Source organism: Taudactylus pleione, unplaced genomic scaffold (genome assembly GCF_031769625.1).
Source record: "Taudactylus pleione unplaced genomic scaffold, aTauple2 ptg000903l, whole genome shotgun sequence".
Taxonomy (NCBI): Eukaryota; Metazoa; Chordata; class Amphibia; order Anura; family Myobatrachidae; genus Taudactylus; species Taudactylus pleione.
Window position 1 is genome coordinate 545,894 of NW_028285304.1, and position 15,357 is coordinate 561,250.

General features: G+C 47.4%; 1 protein-coding gene across 1 annotated transcript; it reads right to left on the reverse strand.

The window, feature by feature from the left end:
• Positions 1-4,662: 4,662 nt before the first annotated feature.
• Positions 4,663-8,698, reverse strand: LOC148473951 (E3 ubiquitin/ISG15 ligase TRIM25-like). Its single transcript, XM_088459233.1, has one exon. It carries the CDS (start codon positions 8,696-8,698, stop codon positions 7,142-7,144), a length of 1,557 nt encoding a protein of 518 aa, XP_088315359.1. The 3' UTR covers positions 4,663-7,141.
• Between the last annotated feature and the right edge of the window lie 6,659 nt (positions 8,699-15,357).

The following is a 15,357-nucleotide window of genomic DNA, read 5'->3' on the forward strand; positions in this document are numbered from 1 at the left end:
AACACGAAGAAAGATCCAGATCCAAAACCAAAACACAAAACACGAAAAGTGGCCGGTGCACACCCCTACTTTGAAGATGTGTATGTGTGGAGTACCCTCCCTTGGAGCACCACCAGGGTTGTATCCAGGACCGGTTCTAGACCTTCTGGGGCTCGGGGCGAAAGTTTCCTTTGGCGCCCCGAGCTTGGGGGCGTGGTCACTGGTTCAAAAAATATACAATTACAAACGAAATAAAATACAAAATGTGGGGCCGCTTGCACTGTACATGGGGGCACCATTTGCCACAGGAGGAGGCCGTTTGCATTGGAGGGGTACCATTAGCCTTACTCACAGCTACACATGGCTGAGCACGGAATACCCTAAGGGAAAAGTAAACTAAATAACGGATATGTAAAAACTTAAGTGAAGGTAAGGCAGGGAGCGAATAAAATGTGGTGCCAAAATCTGACCCTACACAGAGCTATGCACAAATTGACACACTTTCCTTGTCACACACAGAGTCCCAAGTTCCTTTTATTTAGAAGAAACCCAGGGCCTGATTCAGACCCGCTTGTGAGCGCTATGCGCGGTTGATGGTGGCCCAGAGCGCATGCGCACGACGGAGCCGGCTCCGTCGTGCAACTGCGCGAGACCCGGAAAGCAACAGGCGAGCCGTCGCTCCGGGTCTCGTACCAAAGGGGGTGTGCTGTCGATGTTGAGTGACAGCACGCCCCCTGTGGTGGGCGTGCTGGGGGCGTGGCTGCCCAGACGGAGGCGTTCCCATGGGAACGCCTACCATCTGGGGCCGTCCCCACTGACATCACAAGTGATGTCAGTGGGATTGTGATATCAGTGGGAGTGCTTTTGGCTCTGTTAGAGCCAAAAGCACTCTGGGGCTTGCGGCAACGAGACCCTACCACAAGGGTGTCGTCGCAAGCCCGATGGTCTTGACCGCTCACTATAGCTGTGGGTGGTCACCCACAGCTATGCGAGCGGCCAGGAGGCCGCTCTGTCAGAGCGTCCGGCTCTGAATCAGGACCCCAGTCCCATGCATTGCTGCATACCAGGCTGTAATTGAAGACTTAGGAGTCAATCCAATTACTTGCTATGTACTTGTGGGTGCGAGTCATCGTGACAACGGGCCCGCCTGACAGCAGCTTCGCTTACAAGTGCTCGCAGCCCCCTAGGGCTCCAAGGTAATTTAGGCGAAATCTGAGCAGGCTGAGAAGGGTTTTTAACGCTGTTGCAATGGCAACTCACACCCTTCACATGTCATTGGATTGACCCCTTGTGTATTATTGTACCTAGATGCAGAGACCTGTCTTAATGTACAGAATAGGAATAGCGTCTACATTATGCCTTGTTCAATACTAAACATTCATGAAAAGCTTCTAAACGGATATCCATGACATATTTTTACAATGTAGTAAACCTAGCAACTGTACATTGATACGTCACATAGAAAATCATTGTGCATTGCCTGAATACTACAGAGCCTTGTACATTATACCATACTGCCGAGTGCCACTGCTATACAGTGCTGATCAAATGTATACATATAGCCTCTCTCCTGAGCCTTATGCTGGCCATACACGCTACAATTATCGGGGCGATCCGCCTGCTATCGGCGGATCGCCCCGATAATTGTAGCGTGTGGGGGGCGACCGAGGGTTAAATATTGCTCGGTCAGGCATGCAGGATTGCCCAGCATTCCCGTCCGATTCGATATTTACCCGGTAAACTGTCAGCCGCATCGGGCAGTGTATGCCCAGCGCGGCCGACAGACAGACATTTCCTGTGTTCCTTCCTACGGAAGGAACAGGGAAATGTCTCCTCCCCCGGGGGCGGAGCGCGGATGTCGGGCTATACACTGTGAGATTTCTCTCACAGTGTATGCCGGCGACATCTGCGGCTGGCAGCCTGCCAGATAAAATGTCTGTCGGTCTGACAGGCATTTTATCTGGCCGTGTATGCCCAGACAATGTCAACAGCATGGATAACCTCAATAATAGTGCCGCCGCAAACTGTTGACATCAGAATATAGACATTGCAAATGTTGATTTTGTCATAAGGTGACATTTCCAGCAGGGTTAGGGTTGCCGTTAGGGTTAGGGACAGGAGAAGAAAACGTGCATATCGACATAACATCCGTGTCAACTAGCTGAATATCAACATGGTCAATGTGAACATAATTTATATTGTGATTGTTAATGATGGATCTCTCGCACCCAGCATGGTCTGGTGCAAGTGCTGATTCTAATGATGACAGTCGCGGAGGGTGGCATAACCACTTTCAGATGCACGAATCCCCAAATTAGTGCTACAGATTGTTACTTGTAAAGTGGATGGACACCCAATGTAATATTTGTAGGAACATATCTGTAATGCCTGCATGCATGCCCTTTTCCTTGGAAGGTGACAGAAATGTGTGTTAGGAAATATAACTGGTTTCATATTACGTCCTTATTACAAGATGACCAGCTGGAGACTCACATTATTTAATACACATATAATATTTATCTGATGGTGGGCTGTTTAATTTAATAGTGGTGCCCAGGGGCGTTTCTAGAGAGGAGGGGGTCCGTGTGCAGTCACTGACACGGGCCCCCTCCTCTCCGCCCGGCGGACAGAGCTGTGCGCGGCCAACGCCGGAGTTATATACTCTGGGCACTAGAGTGTGCCCAGTCTATAGTGTCTGCACAGGTCACCGGGAAAATGGGCGCGGCAGCCATTTTCCCTGTACCGCGCAAACGACGGGAAAATGGGCGCCGCGACCATTTTCTAGTCGTTTTACAACGCCGGACTCCCGCGCCGATGTAGGACTCCGGAGAGGTAAGTAATACTATGGGTGCAGGGTGTGCGGGTGTACACCCTGCACCCATTATAGATACACCCCTGTGCATATATATATATACACGTATATATATGTAGATATAGAGAAAGACAGAGAAGTAGGTACATAGATATATCTTGAGAGAGGGAGAGACATACATACAGCCCCAGGTTAAGATCACGATCACGGTCAGAATAATGCCAGATATTACACTGACTATCCTGTTGATTTATGTGACAGCTGCCCTGTGCCTTTGTGTTCCTCAGCCTGATATTTCCACCAGTAGCTCAGCCTGTGCGACTCCCAGTTCTCATCGGCTGCCAAGGGAGAGAGGTGGGCGGGGCTTCTGACGGCCGCGGGTGGGCGGGCCTTCAACAATTGGGTGAATAGACGAGCGTGGCTAACGACTATCGGGGGAGAGTGGGTGGGGAGTTGCAATGCCGGTGGAGGTTAACAGGAAAAAAAATTCCTGTCAGCACTTTCTAGACTACACTACTCTGGTTCATGTGGGCCTATTTTCATTGGGGGCCTGGAGCTGTAGCTCCACCCGCCCCATTGTTAATCCGGCCCTGAAACAATATAGTTACATAAAGTACCACATTTTACCTCAGGAATGTGCAAAACATGAAATATGTACATATAAAGTACCTGTCATCCTCACGGATTTGTCACATATATATATATATTTTTTTATTAGAACTCTTGTTCCTCCAGTCCCTAACCAGGGCTACATGTTTATCATTGGTAAAACATTAGGAAGCCATGAGGGAGCTCCCAATCTTAGCTGTATGTGACATGTATGTAAAATGTATGTGACAGGCATTTTCACTCACAGATTTGCCCTAGCGATATACTGTAGATGGCCTAGCGGCTGATGACAGCTTCTGCTCGAAATGCATATCGAGCAGAGCCGCAACTAGGGGGGGGCTAAGGGTGCATGTGCACCGGGTGCCAGATTTGAGGGGGTGCCAAGAGCTCAGAAATGTCTCATCCGGTGATGAGGTAGTATGCATTCTAGTCACACTCACTGTCCTGGTTCCCTGATTGCTGCATACAGTATATTACCCCTATGCTGTCACTGTTACAGCAGTGCCTCCTGGGTCTGTCACTTCGTTGTCTGCCTGGCTCAGTCGTTAGCTTCCTGTGCTGGCTGACAGAAGGAATTCTCCTGTTCACAGTCCTGACTCCTGGCCGCAGGTGGCGCGCTCCCCGGAGTTAGGCGCAGGGTCCGGGTTCACAGACCATCCCCAGGCGCAGACACCAGGGGCCGCTCTGTACTGCTGCGACCTGTGCTGCGGGTTTATCTTTTCTGGGAGCTGGCACTGATCAGGTTAGGGAGCTCCTAGAGCAATGTCTGTCTGACCTGCTTGTTATACTCAGACACTCATTTAGCTTCCGGGGGCACAACTGTGTTGCACTTCTGTGACAAGGTTACTATGCAGATCACCAAGAGATGGGCACAAGTGCCTCTATTTTATACAAGTTTCAGACCAGTATCTCTATGTCTTGTCTTGATGATTCAGTGCTATCTAAAATTATGTATACTGTGTCATAGCCATGATCAGAGTAATCTTGTACTCACTAACAATTTCAAGCAGTTAATCCTACATGCACATTGACTAGTGTATCCTGAAAACCATTTTATTGTGTAGGTCAGGGCCTGGTGCCAGTTTTGAGGAGTCAATAGATATGTCGGGGGGGGGGGGGGGTTGGGGGGGGGGACACACAAATTGCTCTCTTGCCCCGGTTGACAAAAATCCTAGTTTCGGCCCTGATATCGAGTAACCATTAAACACAAACATTATTAAAATACGATATATATAGATATAAATAAGAACATGAGACATGGGTGGAGTGAAATTGGTTATCTTTATTATTGAAATAAAATAGCATGGTGGCAGAATAAAGAACGGCCACATAATCAGTGCACCCGCTCAGCTTAACGCAAGTTCCTGCATGGGCCGATTGCCCTAACAACAACGTCACATAAGTGAGAGGTCTCCGCCTCCCAGACCTATGACACACCTAAGCTCCGCCTACACACAGCTACAGTATAGTCTGATCAGTCTGTCACCACAGTGTAAATGACATTTTACACACAACCTGCCCCAGTCTTGGGGTTTATAGGTCGTCACGTTTACTTCAGCGCTCCGTTAATTTTTTTTTTATTAAAAAAAAAAACTTGCTTACGTAAAACCACTGGGAGCCTGGCCTAAGGTTTGTGTTTTTACACTGGGAGCCTGGCCTAAGGTTGGTGTTTTTACACTGGGAGCCTGGCCTAAGGTTGGTGTTTTTACACTGGGAGCCTGGCCTAAGGTTGGTGTTTTTACACTGGGAGCCTGGCCTAAGGTTTGTGTTTTTACACTGGGAGCCTGGCCTAAGGTTGGTGTTTTTACACTGGGAGCCTGGCCTAAGGTTTGTGTTTTTACAAAACGCTATTTTTATTAATTGTCTATACGCTTACTACTGTATGTTAAGAAATGTCCCTTAATATATTGATTTAATAATAAATTGCATTTTTATGGAGAAAAGAACACCCTTTAGCAATTGTAATATAAAAATGATATTGTTACTACTATATTAATGTCATCAAAGTTGTATATATATATTTTTTTGTTTACAAAAAGTACAGCAGGGTTGCCAACATTGTGGCTGCCCCTACCAGGAGGGGACAGCCAGATCGGCAAAGCAAGGGCGCATGTCCCGAATGGCGATGGAGCGGTGTGGGGGGGGGGGGGGGGGGGTCGGGTATTGCTGTGGCCACATGATAGCATAATTTTGGCTTTCGATTACTGGCATTGTGAAGCATGGTGCGGGGCCAAACTGAAGCAATTCAGCACGAATCGCGTCACCGCCCTCCCCTCCCCCAACAGGGGATTCTCTTATAACCATGGTGGGGGTTGCCTGCCTTTCCGGGGGGGCCGGGAGCGAGTCGGGAGGGTAGGCAAGTATAAAGTACAGCCTTTAGGCTTATTATAATTTATAATACACAAGGTTGTACACACAAGAATGACATACATTATGTACATGGCACACACGGGAATAACATATATGCATGGCACACACACGGGAATAACATGTATGCATGGCACACACACAGGAATAACATGTATGCATGGCACACACACAGGAATAACATATATGCATCGCACACACAGGAATAACATATATACATGGCACACACACAGGAATAACATATGCATGGCACGCACACAGAGGAATAATATATATACATGGCACACTGAGAAATAACATATATATATGACACACACACAGGAATAACATATATGCATGGCACACACAGGAATAACATATATACATGGCACACACACAGGAATAACATATATGCATGACACACACACAGGAATAACATATATACATGGCACACACACAGGAATAACATATATACATGGCACACACACAGAGGAATAACATATATGCATGGCACACACACACAAGAATAACATATATGCATGGCACACTCAGGAATAACATATATGCATGGCACACACACACAGGAATAACATATACATGGCATACACACAGAGGAATAACATATATGCATGGCACACTCAGGAATAACATATATGTACATGGCACACACACAGGAATAACACATATATATGATTGTACTATATTCTATGAGTGAATGCTGTGTTTCCCCCAGTTACACAGACACATAAGTGACGTTATGGTACTGCAGCAGGAACAGGCCAGGCTACCTCCTCATGTCATGTTTTGCTAGTGCCCGCATGTCTAAGGCTCATACACACTAGACAATAAATTGAACGATATGAACGATAATGATATTGTTATCATTAATAGCGTTCAATATCATCCAGTGTGTATGAACAATATCATTAACGATGCGCACTCCCGCAAATCATTAACTATGTCTTTCATTGCCTGAACTTGCAGGGCAACCTGACAATATCGACAGGAACTGCAAGTTCAGGGATGAGGGAGGGTGACGTCACTGAACGATAACATTCAGTGTGTATGCCCAATGTCCTATTCACGGGAGAGCCAGAGCAAACAACACCAAACACTTAACAGTATTGCACATGGAGCATATCGTTAAGTGTGTATGAGCCAGAGCTTCCCAGGAGCGACTTGGTGCAAGTAATTGGGGGTGGGGAGCTGCACAGTAACATCAGTGACTCCCTAATCGGTTACTTGCCCGGGCACCAGGGTTAGAGACACTGACAGAGAGGAAAGCAGTCTGCAAGCAGCAGCACAAATTGGAAGGTGCTGACAGAGCTGGCCAATGTTAACCAATCCTAAATCAGCCCCCTCCCCAGTTTATTTGCTGATTTATTTTGATCACTTCTAACAGGTGTTGACTCTCCCAGATATAGTTATACAGCCTTTCCATACACCTAATGCAGCATGTAGGGGCTCAGTGAGGATGGCAATGTAGGTGTGTAAGTGTCTGATGGGGTCAGACAGAGAATAAAAGGATATCTGTCCTGCCTCATAATCCAGGTATATCCTCACTCTGTCACAGGGGATATTGTCAGGTAACTGGATCCCTGTACTGTCATGTCTCACTGAGTGCTGATTATCATTCCTATACACACACCAGGACTTATTACTTCCAATGTGTGCCCAACCTCCTAACCTGGCTACACTGGGAAAACACATCCCCACCATCCACTGCTCTGATTTACTGACATCCACTTCCCAGTAATGTCGCCCTGAGGAGAATCCCCTGGTGCTTATTACCTGATTATACTGAAATCTATTTGCTGACATTAGACGATTCTGCATTGGACACGTGGATGCAGTTTTCAGGTCACATGATATATATATCTTATCACCAGCTGTGCTTCCATCCAGTAATAGGTCTGTAGCTTCCTGCACATAGCCCCCTGTATTTATACTTGTTATTATATCAGATACTGTGTGTAATGCCCCTAAGATGAGACCCACATCCAGATCTCCTGCACCATGGACCTGGTTGTCATGTCTCTCTGTGTCCTCAGTATCACACAAGTCACCTGTGTCTGGTTCCTGTAAGACAGTCACTGGGTCAGACATGTTACACAGCTCCTCAATGTGACGCATCTTCCTGGACAGCTCGTCCTTCTTTATTTCCAGCTGCTGGATCAGATCAGAGACTGAGAGTAAAACGCGCTGTTCCTGCCTGGAGATCTCACTCAGGACTCTCTTGTCCAGGTCTTCCAGCTGTCTCCTGATGTCTCTAAACAGGACAGTGACTGTCTCTGTTACACCAGCTGCTTTTCCCTGATCTCTCCAGCGCTCCTGCAGACTCTGGACTCTTTTCTCAGCCTCCTCTCTCTTTGTGGTCAATTTCTGCAGAACATTTCTCAGCTTCTCCTTCTCAGAGGCCTCATCCAGCGACTCCACCTGATGTCGTTTGGGTCCCCCAATCAGACAACAGGACACACAGATACAGGCAGCGTCCTCAGTGCAGTAATACTCCAGCAGCTTCTTATGGACGGAGCATTTCCTGTTCCCCAGAGAGGTGGTGGGATCACATAAGACGTGTTCTGCTGACTTGCTGTGTACTCTCAGGTGATTATCACACAGAGAAGCCTCACACTGCAGACAGGATTTAACAGCAGGTACAGGAGAGTGAATACAGTAAGTGCAGAAGATCCCAGTCTCCTCCTGTTCTGGTCGGGTAGACAGGAAACTCCCCATTATGTTACACAGAGGAATGTTCCGTATCAGTGCAGGACGCTCCTGACACTCTGCTTTGCATTCAGGACATCTATAAACTCCAGACCCCTCCTGTGTATCCAGCACACGATCAATACAGACCCGGCAGAAGTTGTGGCCACATCTCAGGGTTACAGGATCTGTATAAATGCTCAGGCAGATTGAACAGTCCAGCTCCTGTCTCAGATCAGCAGACGCCATCGCTGGCAGCAGAAGAGGGAAATGAAAGTCTCCGGCTCTCAGATACCAGTGGGTGTGTTTCATATTTACACAGGGCGAGGCTGAGTTTGTCACTAATGCTCCGTACACACAGAGCAATCAGCCAGCGATACGATAATCGCTGGCTGATTGTCCTGCCCCCTCCCTGGTGTGCTGGATGATCGATATCGCTATCATCCATATGTGCCCGTGCATCGCTGGTCGTTGGCAGGCTTGTAGGGAGCAAAAGATGATTGATTTGAATGGTAACGATATGAACGATATCGCTATCGTTCAAATCGTGCATTAAAATTGCTCCGTGTGTACGGAGCTTAAGAGTATTCGTACTAAAGCTGGGGTACACATCAAAAGATATATTACACTTAATGGGCGATATATCCATAGTATATCGATATGTCTGTGAACAACTGCTGCCAGCGGAGGGGTGGAAGAGGACCTCGGACTGACACCAGTGGCCATGGGGTGTGTCTGGGGTAGAAGAGAGGGGTGCCGGCACAGTGTGAGGAAATCCTTATGGATACCTCAGCTGCAGGTGAAGTATCACTTTTCCAAAAAGCTGACTCCGCAAAAACAGCAGCTGTTCGGAAGTGATACTTTTGTTAGGGAGGTATGATGAATGAGGCATGATGAATGCCTCAAAAATATTTTTTTAAACTTGTAGCGAGTTTAAAACATAATTATCACTAATGGTAATGATGTAATGATGAATAGACCCCCTAGTATGTACCATATTTCTATACAGTATATCCACCCCTAAAATACTTATAATAATAATAATTCCAAAGGTGATGGAAGCCAGGTACAGATATGTCCTCTTGGAGATTTAGCTATATGACCTGCGGTCCGATCAACGTAAGTACGGGCACCCGTTCTACTTAGCCGTGGGGAGGGAGGGTTAGGTTTAGGGCACCCCGGGGGGACTTAGGGTTAGGCACCTCCCGGGAAGGTTAGGGTTAGGCTAGGGGGGGTTAGGGTTTGGCACTGGGGGGACGATAGGGTTAGGCCTTGGGAGGGTTAGGATTAGAGAGCGGGGAGGGGGGATTAGGCACTAATGGGGGGAGGTTAGGGTTAGGCACCCCTAAAGGCGGGATATGGAGGGGAGAGGGGAGGGTTAGACTGTCGGCATTCTGTCCTGTCGGGCTCTCCCTGTCGGGATTTGAACCGGCGGCTAAACAACTGCCGGTAAAACAATCCCATTCCGTCCTCTTGCATCTTTGCTCTGTACGCAGAAAATCGCGCCATGCATGGCTCGAACCGTGCGCCTGCGAGCGGATATGTGCACTGCGTTCGCTCCCTGCGACTCCATTGGATTGCACGGTGCGATCACAGAGCGCCATAGCGTACCATAGCATATGCTGCTGCGGGTAATCACATGGCGCGATGCGTGCGCATGTTTTTAGCGTGATCAGCATGGATGTAAAAGGACACATCTGTATATATAAATGCTATTAATGAATATTCTTCTTACTAATTAATTGGAGAAGAAATAATTTGGGTGATGCAGAAGCGCAGCGCCTGATTTTCCCAGCATCCACCAGGAGACAGTCTATGTAACTGGGGGCCTGATTCAGAGGTGGACGATTCAGAGGTGGACGATAATCCCGTTGCGACTGTGGGCCTGATTCAGAAACGTTCGCAAGCAGCCGCTCGCTCGTTCCTGGCCGATGTTCTGCAATTGCGCATGCATATGCACCATTATGCGCATGCACGACTGAGTCTTTGCGAACAGATATTTGTTCGCTCGTATGGACTGCGAGCAGGAAGTGACTTCCAATAGTTGATTGAGAGAAAGGGCCGTTTGTGGGAGGTGACGGGGTGTTGGCCTAAAAACGCAGGCGTGCCACAGCATTCGCACGCCGTTTTCGGGGCGTACATAAATTAACTGCTGCGAGAGAGAACGAAGAGCGGAAGTAGTAATACGTCACTCTGCGAGCAGGCCTCAGGTCGGGATGATTGACCAGCTTGTGGTAGGGTATGGTCTCCCGCAAGACCGATAGTATTTTCGTTAGCACCTAGTATAACCGATGTAACTAGTGATGTTACTATTTCAGAGCCCACAATACAATCACCTAATAGTCTGCAAACTTCTTGCTAATAACAAGGCTAATTAGATGCCCAATTGTTCCAGTGCGTTTGTAGGAGCAAATTGGCTTAATTAACCAAATAATTGTTGGTGCTTATCGAAACATGTTAGTATAGCAAAGTATCCTGAAGCTAGTATTATTTTCTGCTTTTGCGTAAATGTTGTTTTTAAACAATTACCTTTTAAGTGTGTTTGTTAATTTTTTGAATTTTATTTTTTATAATAAAAAAAATAAACAAACAAAGGTTTAACCCAAAAAAACCAAAGGAAAACATTTGGACAACACTTATGTTAATTAATTACATTATTGACATCATTTGCTTAACATATGTTGTGATAAACCGATAGACAATCGAAACATCACATGTGGTGGGGCAGCTAGAAAGATGGAGCAGCACTGACGGTGAGAGGCATACTCTGCTGCAGAGACCCCAGAGGACCCCAGCATGGAAATGGGTGGAAGCTCAGGATGGCCACCTCAAGGACCCCAGAGGAGGACCCGGCGGTTGAAGTTTGGTGGGTTTGGCGCAGAGGACCCTTGTGTAATGGCCAGGATGAGCAGGCAGCACAAGGGATGTCGCAAAGAAGGACCCAGAGGGGGGACCTGTGAGAGTTGCTGTAGCCGGACCAGAGGAGACCCTCACCTGAAAAACTGCTGCTGGGACCACCACTGTGACAGCTAATCTGTACCTGCAACTGGGACAGCCCACATAAGGACCCCGGCTCCAGGACCCAAGAAGACCCCTGCAAGAGAACAGATCAATAGATCAACAGCCAGCTGAAAGACCCCGGAGAGGACCCAGACCCAGGGAAGGTCACAGGACCGGAGTGTGCAAGGTGCTGCGGAGAGGAAGCTGGGCGAGGACCTGGTCCAAGGAAGGTGGCAGGAGAGCCGTTGCTGGGGATGAGACACTCGGTTTAATCTATTCTAACTTTGCTGGGTGGTGGGAGGAACATGTGCCATCTCCAGTTGGGGTTCCCTGGATGTGGCAAATGGGTACTGGCGCAGCGAAGGGAGCCTCATGTGTGGGAACCGTCTGAGAGCAGAGTAATCTGGTCTGGGCAAGCATAGTAGGTTCCTCCTTATTCACAAGTTATTTTAGTGACTGATGGCTGGAGATTACCCCATAGTATCTTCTTATGAACCCCTGTAATAAGTATTGGCAGTGATGGTTAATGCAAAAGTTTTATGTTATATGCCCTTAAAATGCTTCCAAGTGAATATTAATTCTAGTTAATGTGTTTGTTAATAGCTACATTGAATGCTTAGTATTTCCGATGTGCCTGAATGTAACCCCCCTTTACCTCTATAAAGGGACACCAGGTTACTAACACCTTTGTTACTCCTAATGTACCCACCCTTAGCATTCCTCTAAGTGGTGTACATCCCCATTGTCAGTGCCTCCACCCAAGTATTAATAGTCATTATGGGCCTACTTGAGAAAACCCACTTAAATGTTATAACTAATATCCATGGTTTAATAGGGAGCTATTCAAACCATATTATATGTCACAGGATATCACAGTGTAAAACTTAGGTAGACCTGTTTTTCTTCTTGGATCCTTGTGTCAAATCTTCAGGTAAGTAACTACACAAATGTAACAGTGTTAACTCATTTTTATGAAATAATAGCATGTACAATTGTTTTAAATATTTCTTCACATAACACAATTATAATAGTGTAATCCCATAAACATTTTACACAGATAAGCATCACAGTAACTATTAATACACTACTAATGTCACATACTTTAACAGATACTTAAAAGGAGCATATAGAATCACATTACTTGGCACTTACAATTAATACCCATCACCAACACATATGTTTTACTTCTTGTTAAAACCGATATTGCATCAGAAGAGGAAGTATACCAATCCCAAAGTGATGAACTCATAAAATCTCATCTAAAGTTCTGTTACATTAAACTCACTCCATTAGACATTAAATATCCTGACCCTGTCCTATATCAATCCCATATGATTGTCGCATAGCATCACGTGTGAATAAAACCTATACCATTTAAACCTATATTATAGAAAATAAATAATGTGACATATAAGTCTTTAGTTGAGCTATTAATATTCCCCTATAATGTTTCCATAGCTCTATGAGCCTCTCTGTTGTTATGTATCCTCCTTGAGCTAGTCTATTCCATAGCCCTTAGTGCAGGGGCCAGATGTAGCTCACAGTCTGATAATGGCTGGCGGCATTTGTAATATGTTACTTTGTTTATGTATATGCAGATTAACCCTAAAGAGGTTATCAGGTCTCCAATATACAGTACTTCACTGTATGTGTGAATAAAGAATTGCTGAACAAATAGTTCACAGTACCACTGCTGTTTTATTACTCTAGATCACAGGTTACCAGAGTAAGCAGTCACCATGTATGCATGACAGGGTGCACTGGTGTGGGAGAGGCTGGAGAAGATGCTGGATGTGGGGTATCCTGTCTCCTATCAGTTCATCATACATTAAGCTGCAACTGCCCACTGCTTTCACGGTGAACGCAGGGTAGCCTCAGTCAGAATAGTAGAGGACTAGTCTGGCTACTGTGGGGATCATTCACACTTCAGCCACTTCTCGTGTTGGCTTTGTAATGTTCTGCAGTGGGGTAGTTACAGTAGGGCTACAATAGGGATTGTCCACAGCCCTGTCAGACGGTAACAGTAAAGTCTACTTTCTCCCCCAGCACTTTCCTTTCAAGGCAGCTACCCACCTTCTCTTGAGGGCCGGTCAGCTAGATACTTGGGGCTCTATTTACTACAATCCGCATATTGAATGCGGATTGTAGTGTGATATTACCGAGTGAATTTGCATTGCGAATTCAGGCAATATCACAGGGATTTACTATAAATCCTTGCAGGGACAGAGCTTGCGATAAAGCTCTGTCATTGCGGATCCCATCCGCACTCTAGTCACGGTATTTTCGGAAAAAATATCGCCAGTAAGAGCCCGCGCATGCGCCGACCCACCGTCGCTGCTACCCCCCACCGGCGCTAAGCCCCGCCCCCGGTGCTAAGCCCCGCCCCACACGATCACGGACCCCCGTGACCCCCCCTCCCTCCCTTCATTACACTTACCTGCATCCTCCTGGCCTCCGGTGATCTTCTCCGGGCTTCCCGATCAGGTGATCTCCCATTCTACACTGGGGCTCGATCACCTGATAACCGGGCAGCAGTGCACTGTGGGAGACCAGCTGACCAGAAAGAAGCCATCACCGGAGGCCCGATCACCGGTCCCTCGAGTCAGGTAAGTAAAAAAAAAATGTTTCATTTTTTTCTTCTTTTTTTTACAGCAATCAGCTTGCGGTCTATTTAGACCACATAGCTGATTACTGGTACCGGCTCCCGCCTCTGCTCTCCCCGTTAGGGCAGAGTGGGAGCCCGGTAACCGGGGGAGACCCTGGATAACGCCACCTCCAGGTGGCGTTATTATCTCAGGGCTTCCCCCGGTATTTTTTTACATTTTATTTTTAGTAACTATGGTCGGATCACATTTCCCATTACAATTATGGGAAGTGCGATCTGCTTTACTAAAAATAAGTGATACTTAGGGGTTGGAGTAGAATTTTACTAATTCTACTCCAATTGCCCTATAGTAACTACAGGTGATACTAAAATAATGTGAAAAGGGTGTGAAAAAATAAAACAGCCTTTTTCACTTTATTTTAGTAAAAATAATGTTAATAAATAGAGCTCTAGGTGAGTGCAGTGCATATATGTACTCACTGTTAGCAGGGCGCTGCTGCCACTGCTAACTTGTCACTCAGTGACCTTCCCATCTGCAGAGAAACCCCTGGCCTCTTTCTGCTAACTGCAGCCCACCTCCGTATTACTGCTGCTGGGCTGTCCTGCAGGGAACTACCGCTGACCACCGGATACAGCCACTGCCGCTCCACCTCCCCAAATGTAGATGCACCCCTCCTCCTGGGATACAGCCTCTAAGCTATGGGGATGTGCTGCAGCTTCGCCCACTTACAGCCTCTGCTCACCACCGGGCCCTCTGCACTGCTCTGCTGCCGGGACCACCGCTGCTGCTGTGTCTCTCTCCCCCCCGGCTCTGTCATAGCCTGCCACCAAGCAGGCAGCCCTCCTGTCACTGGACAGTAGCCGGAACTTCCGGATCTGCCTCCCCGCTGACGTGGTGGCTGACGCCGGGACTTCCTGCGCGGCTCCTAGCCACTTCCACTCACGCTGCCAGGTCCACCTCCCATGACGCCGCCTCTCTGGCATCATCAGGTAGACAGGGTGGGTGCCGCTGTCCCACCATCTTCCCCAGCTGCGGCTGGGCTCCCTCTCCGGCTCTGCCACCCTGCGCCCAGCAGCATATAGCCGCTCACTGGCTGCCCGGGTCACAGGAGGGCAGGCACTGGAGGGAGGGATCAGCAGACTGACTCCCACTCTGCTGTCAGTTCCTTTTATATGTTTCTCTGTCCCTGCCCCTCTTTTCCTGGCAGGAACCTAACCACTCCCAGCCATATCACTCCGCCCACTTCTTCTCCTGTGCATGTGCATCTCATACATTGTGCACATCCTCACCACAGAGATAGAA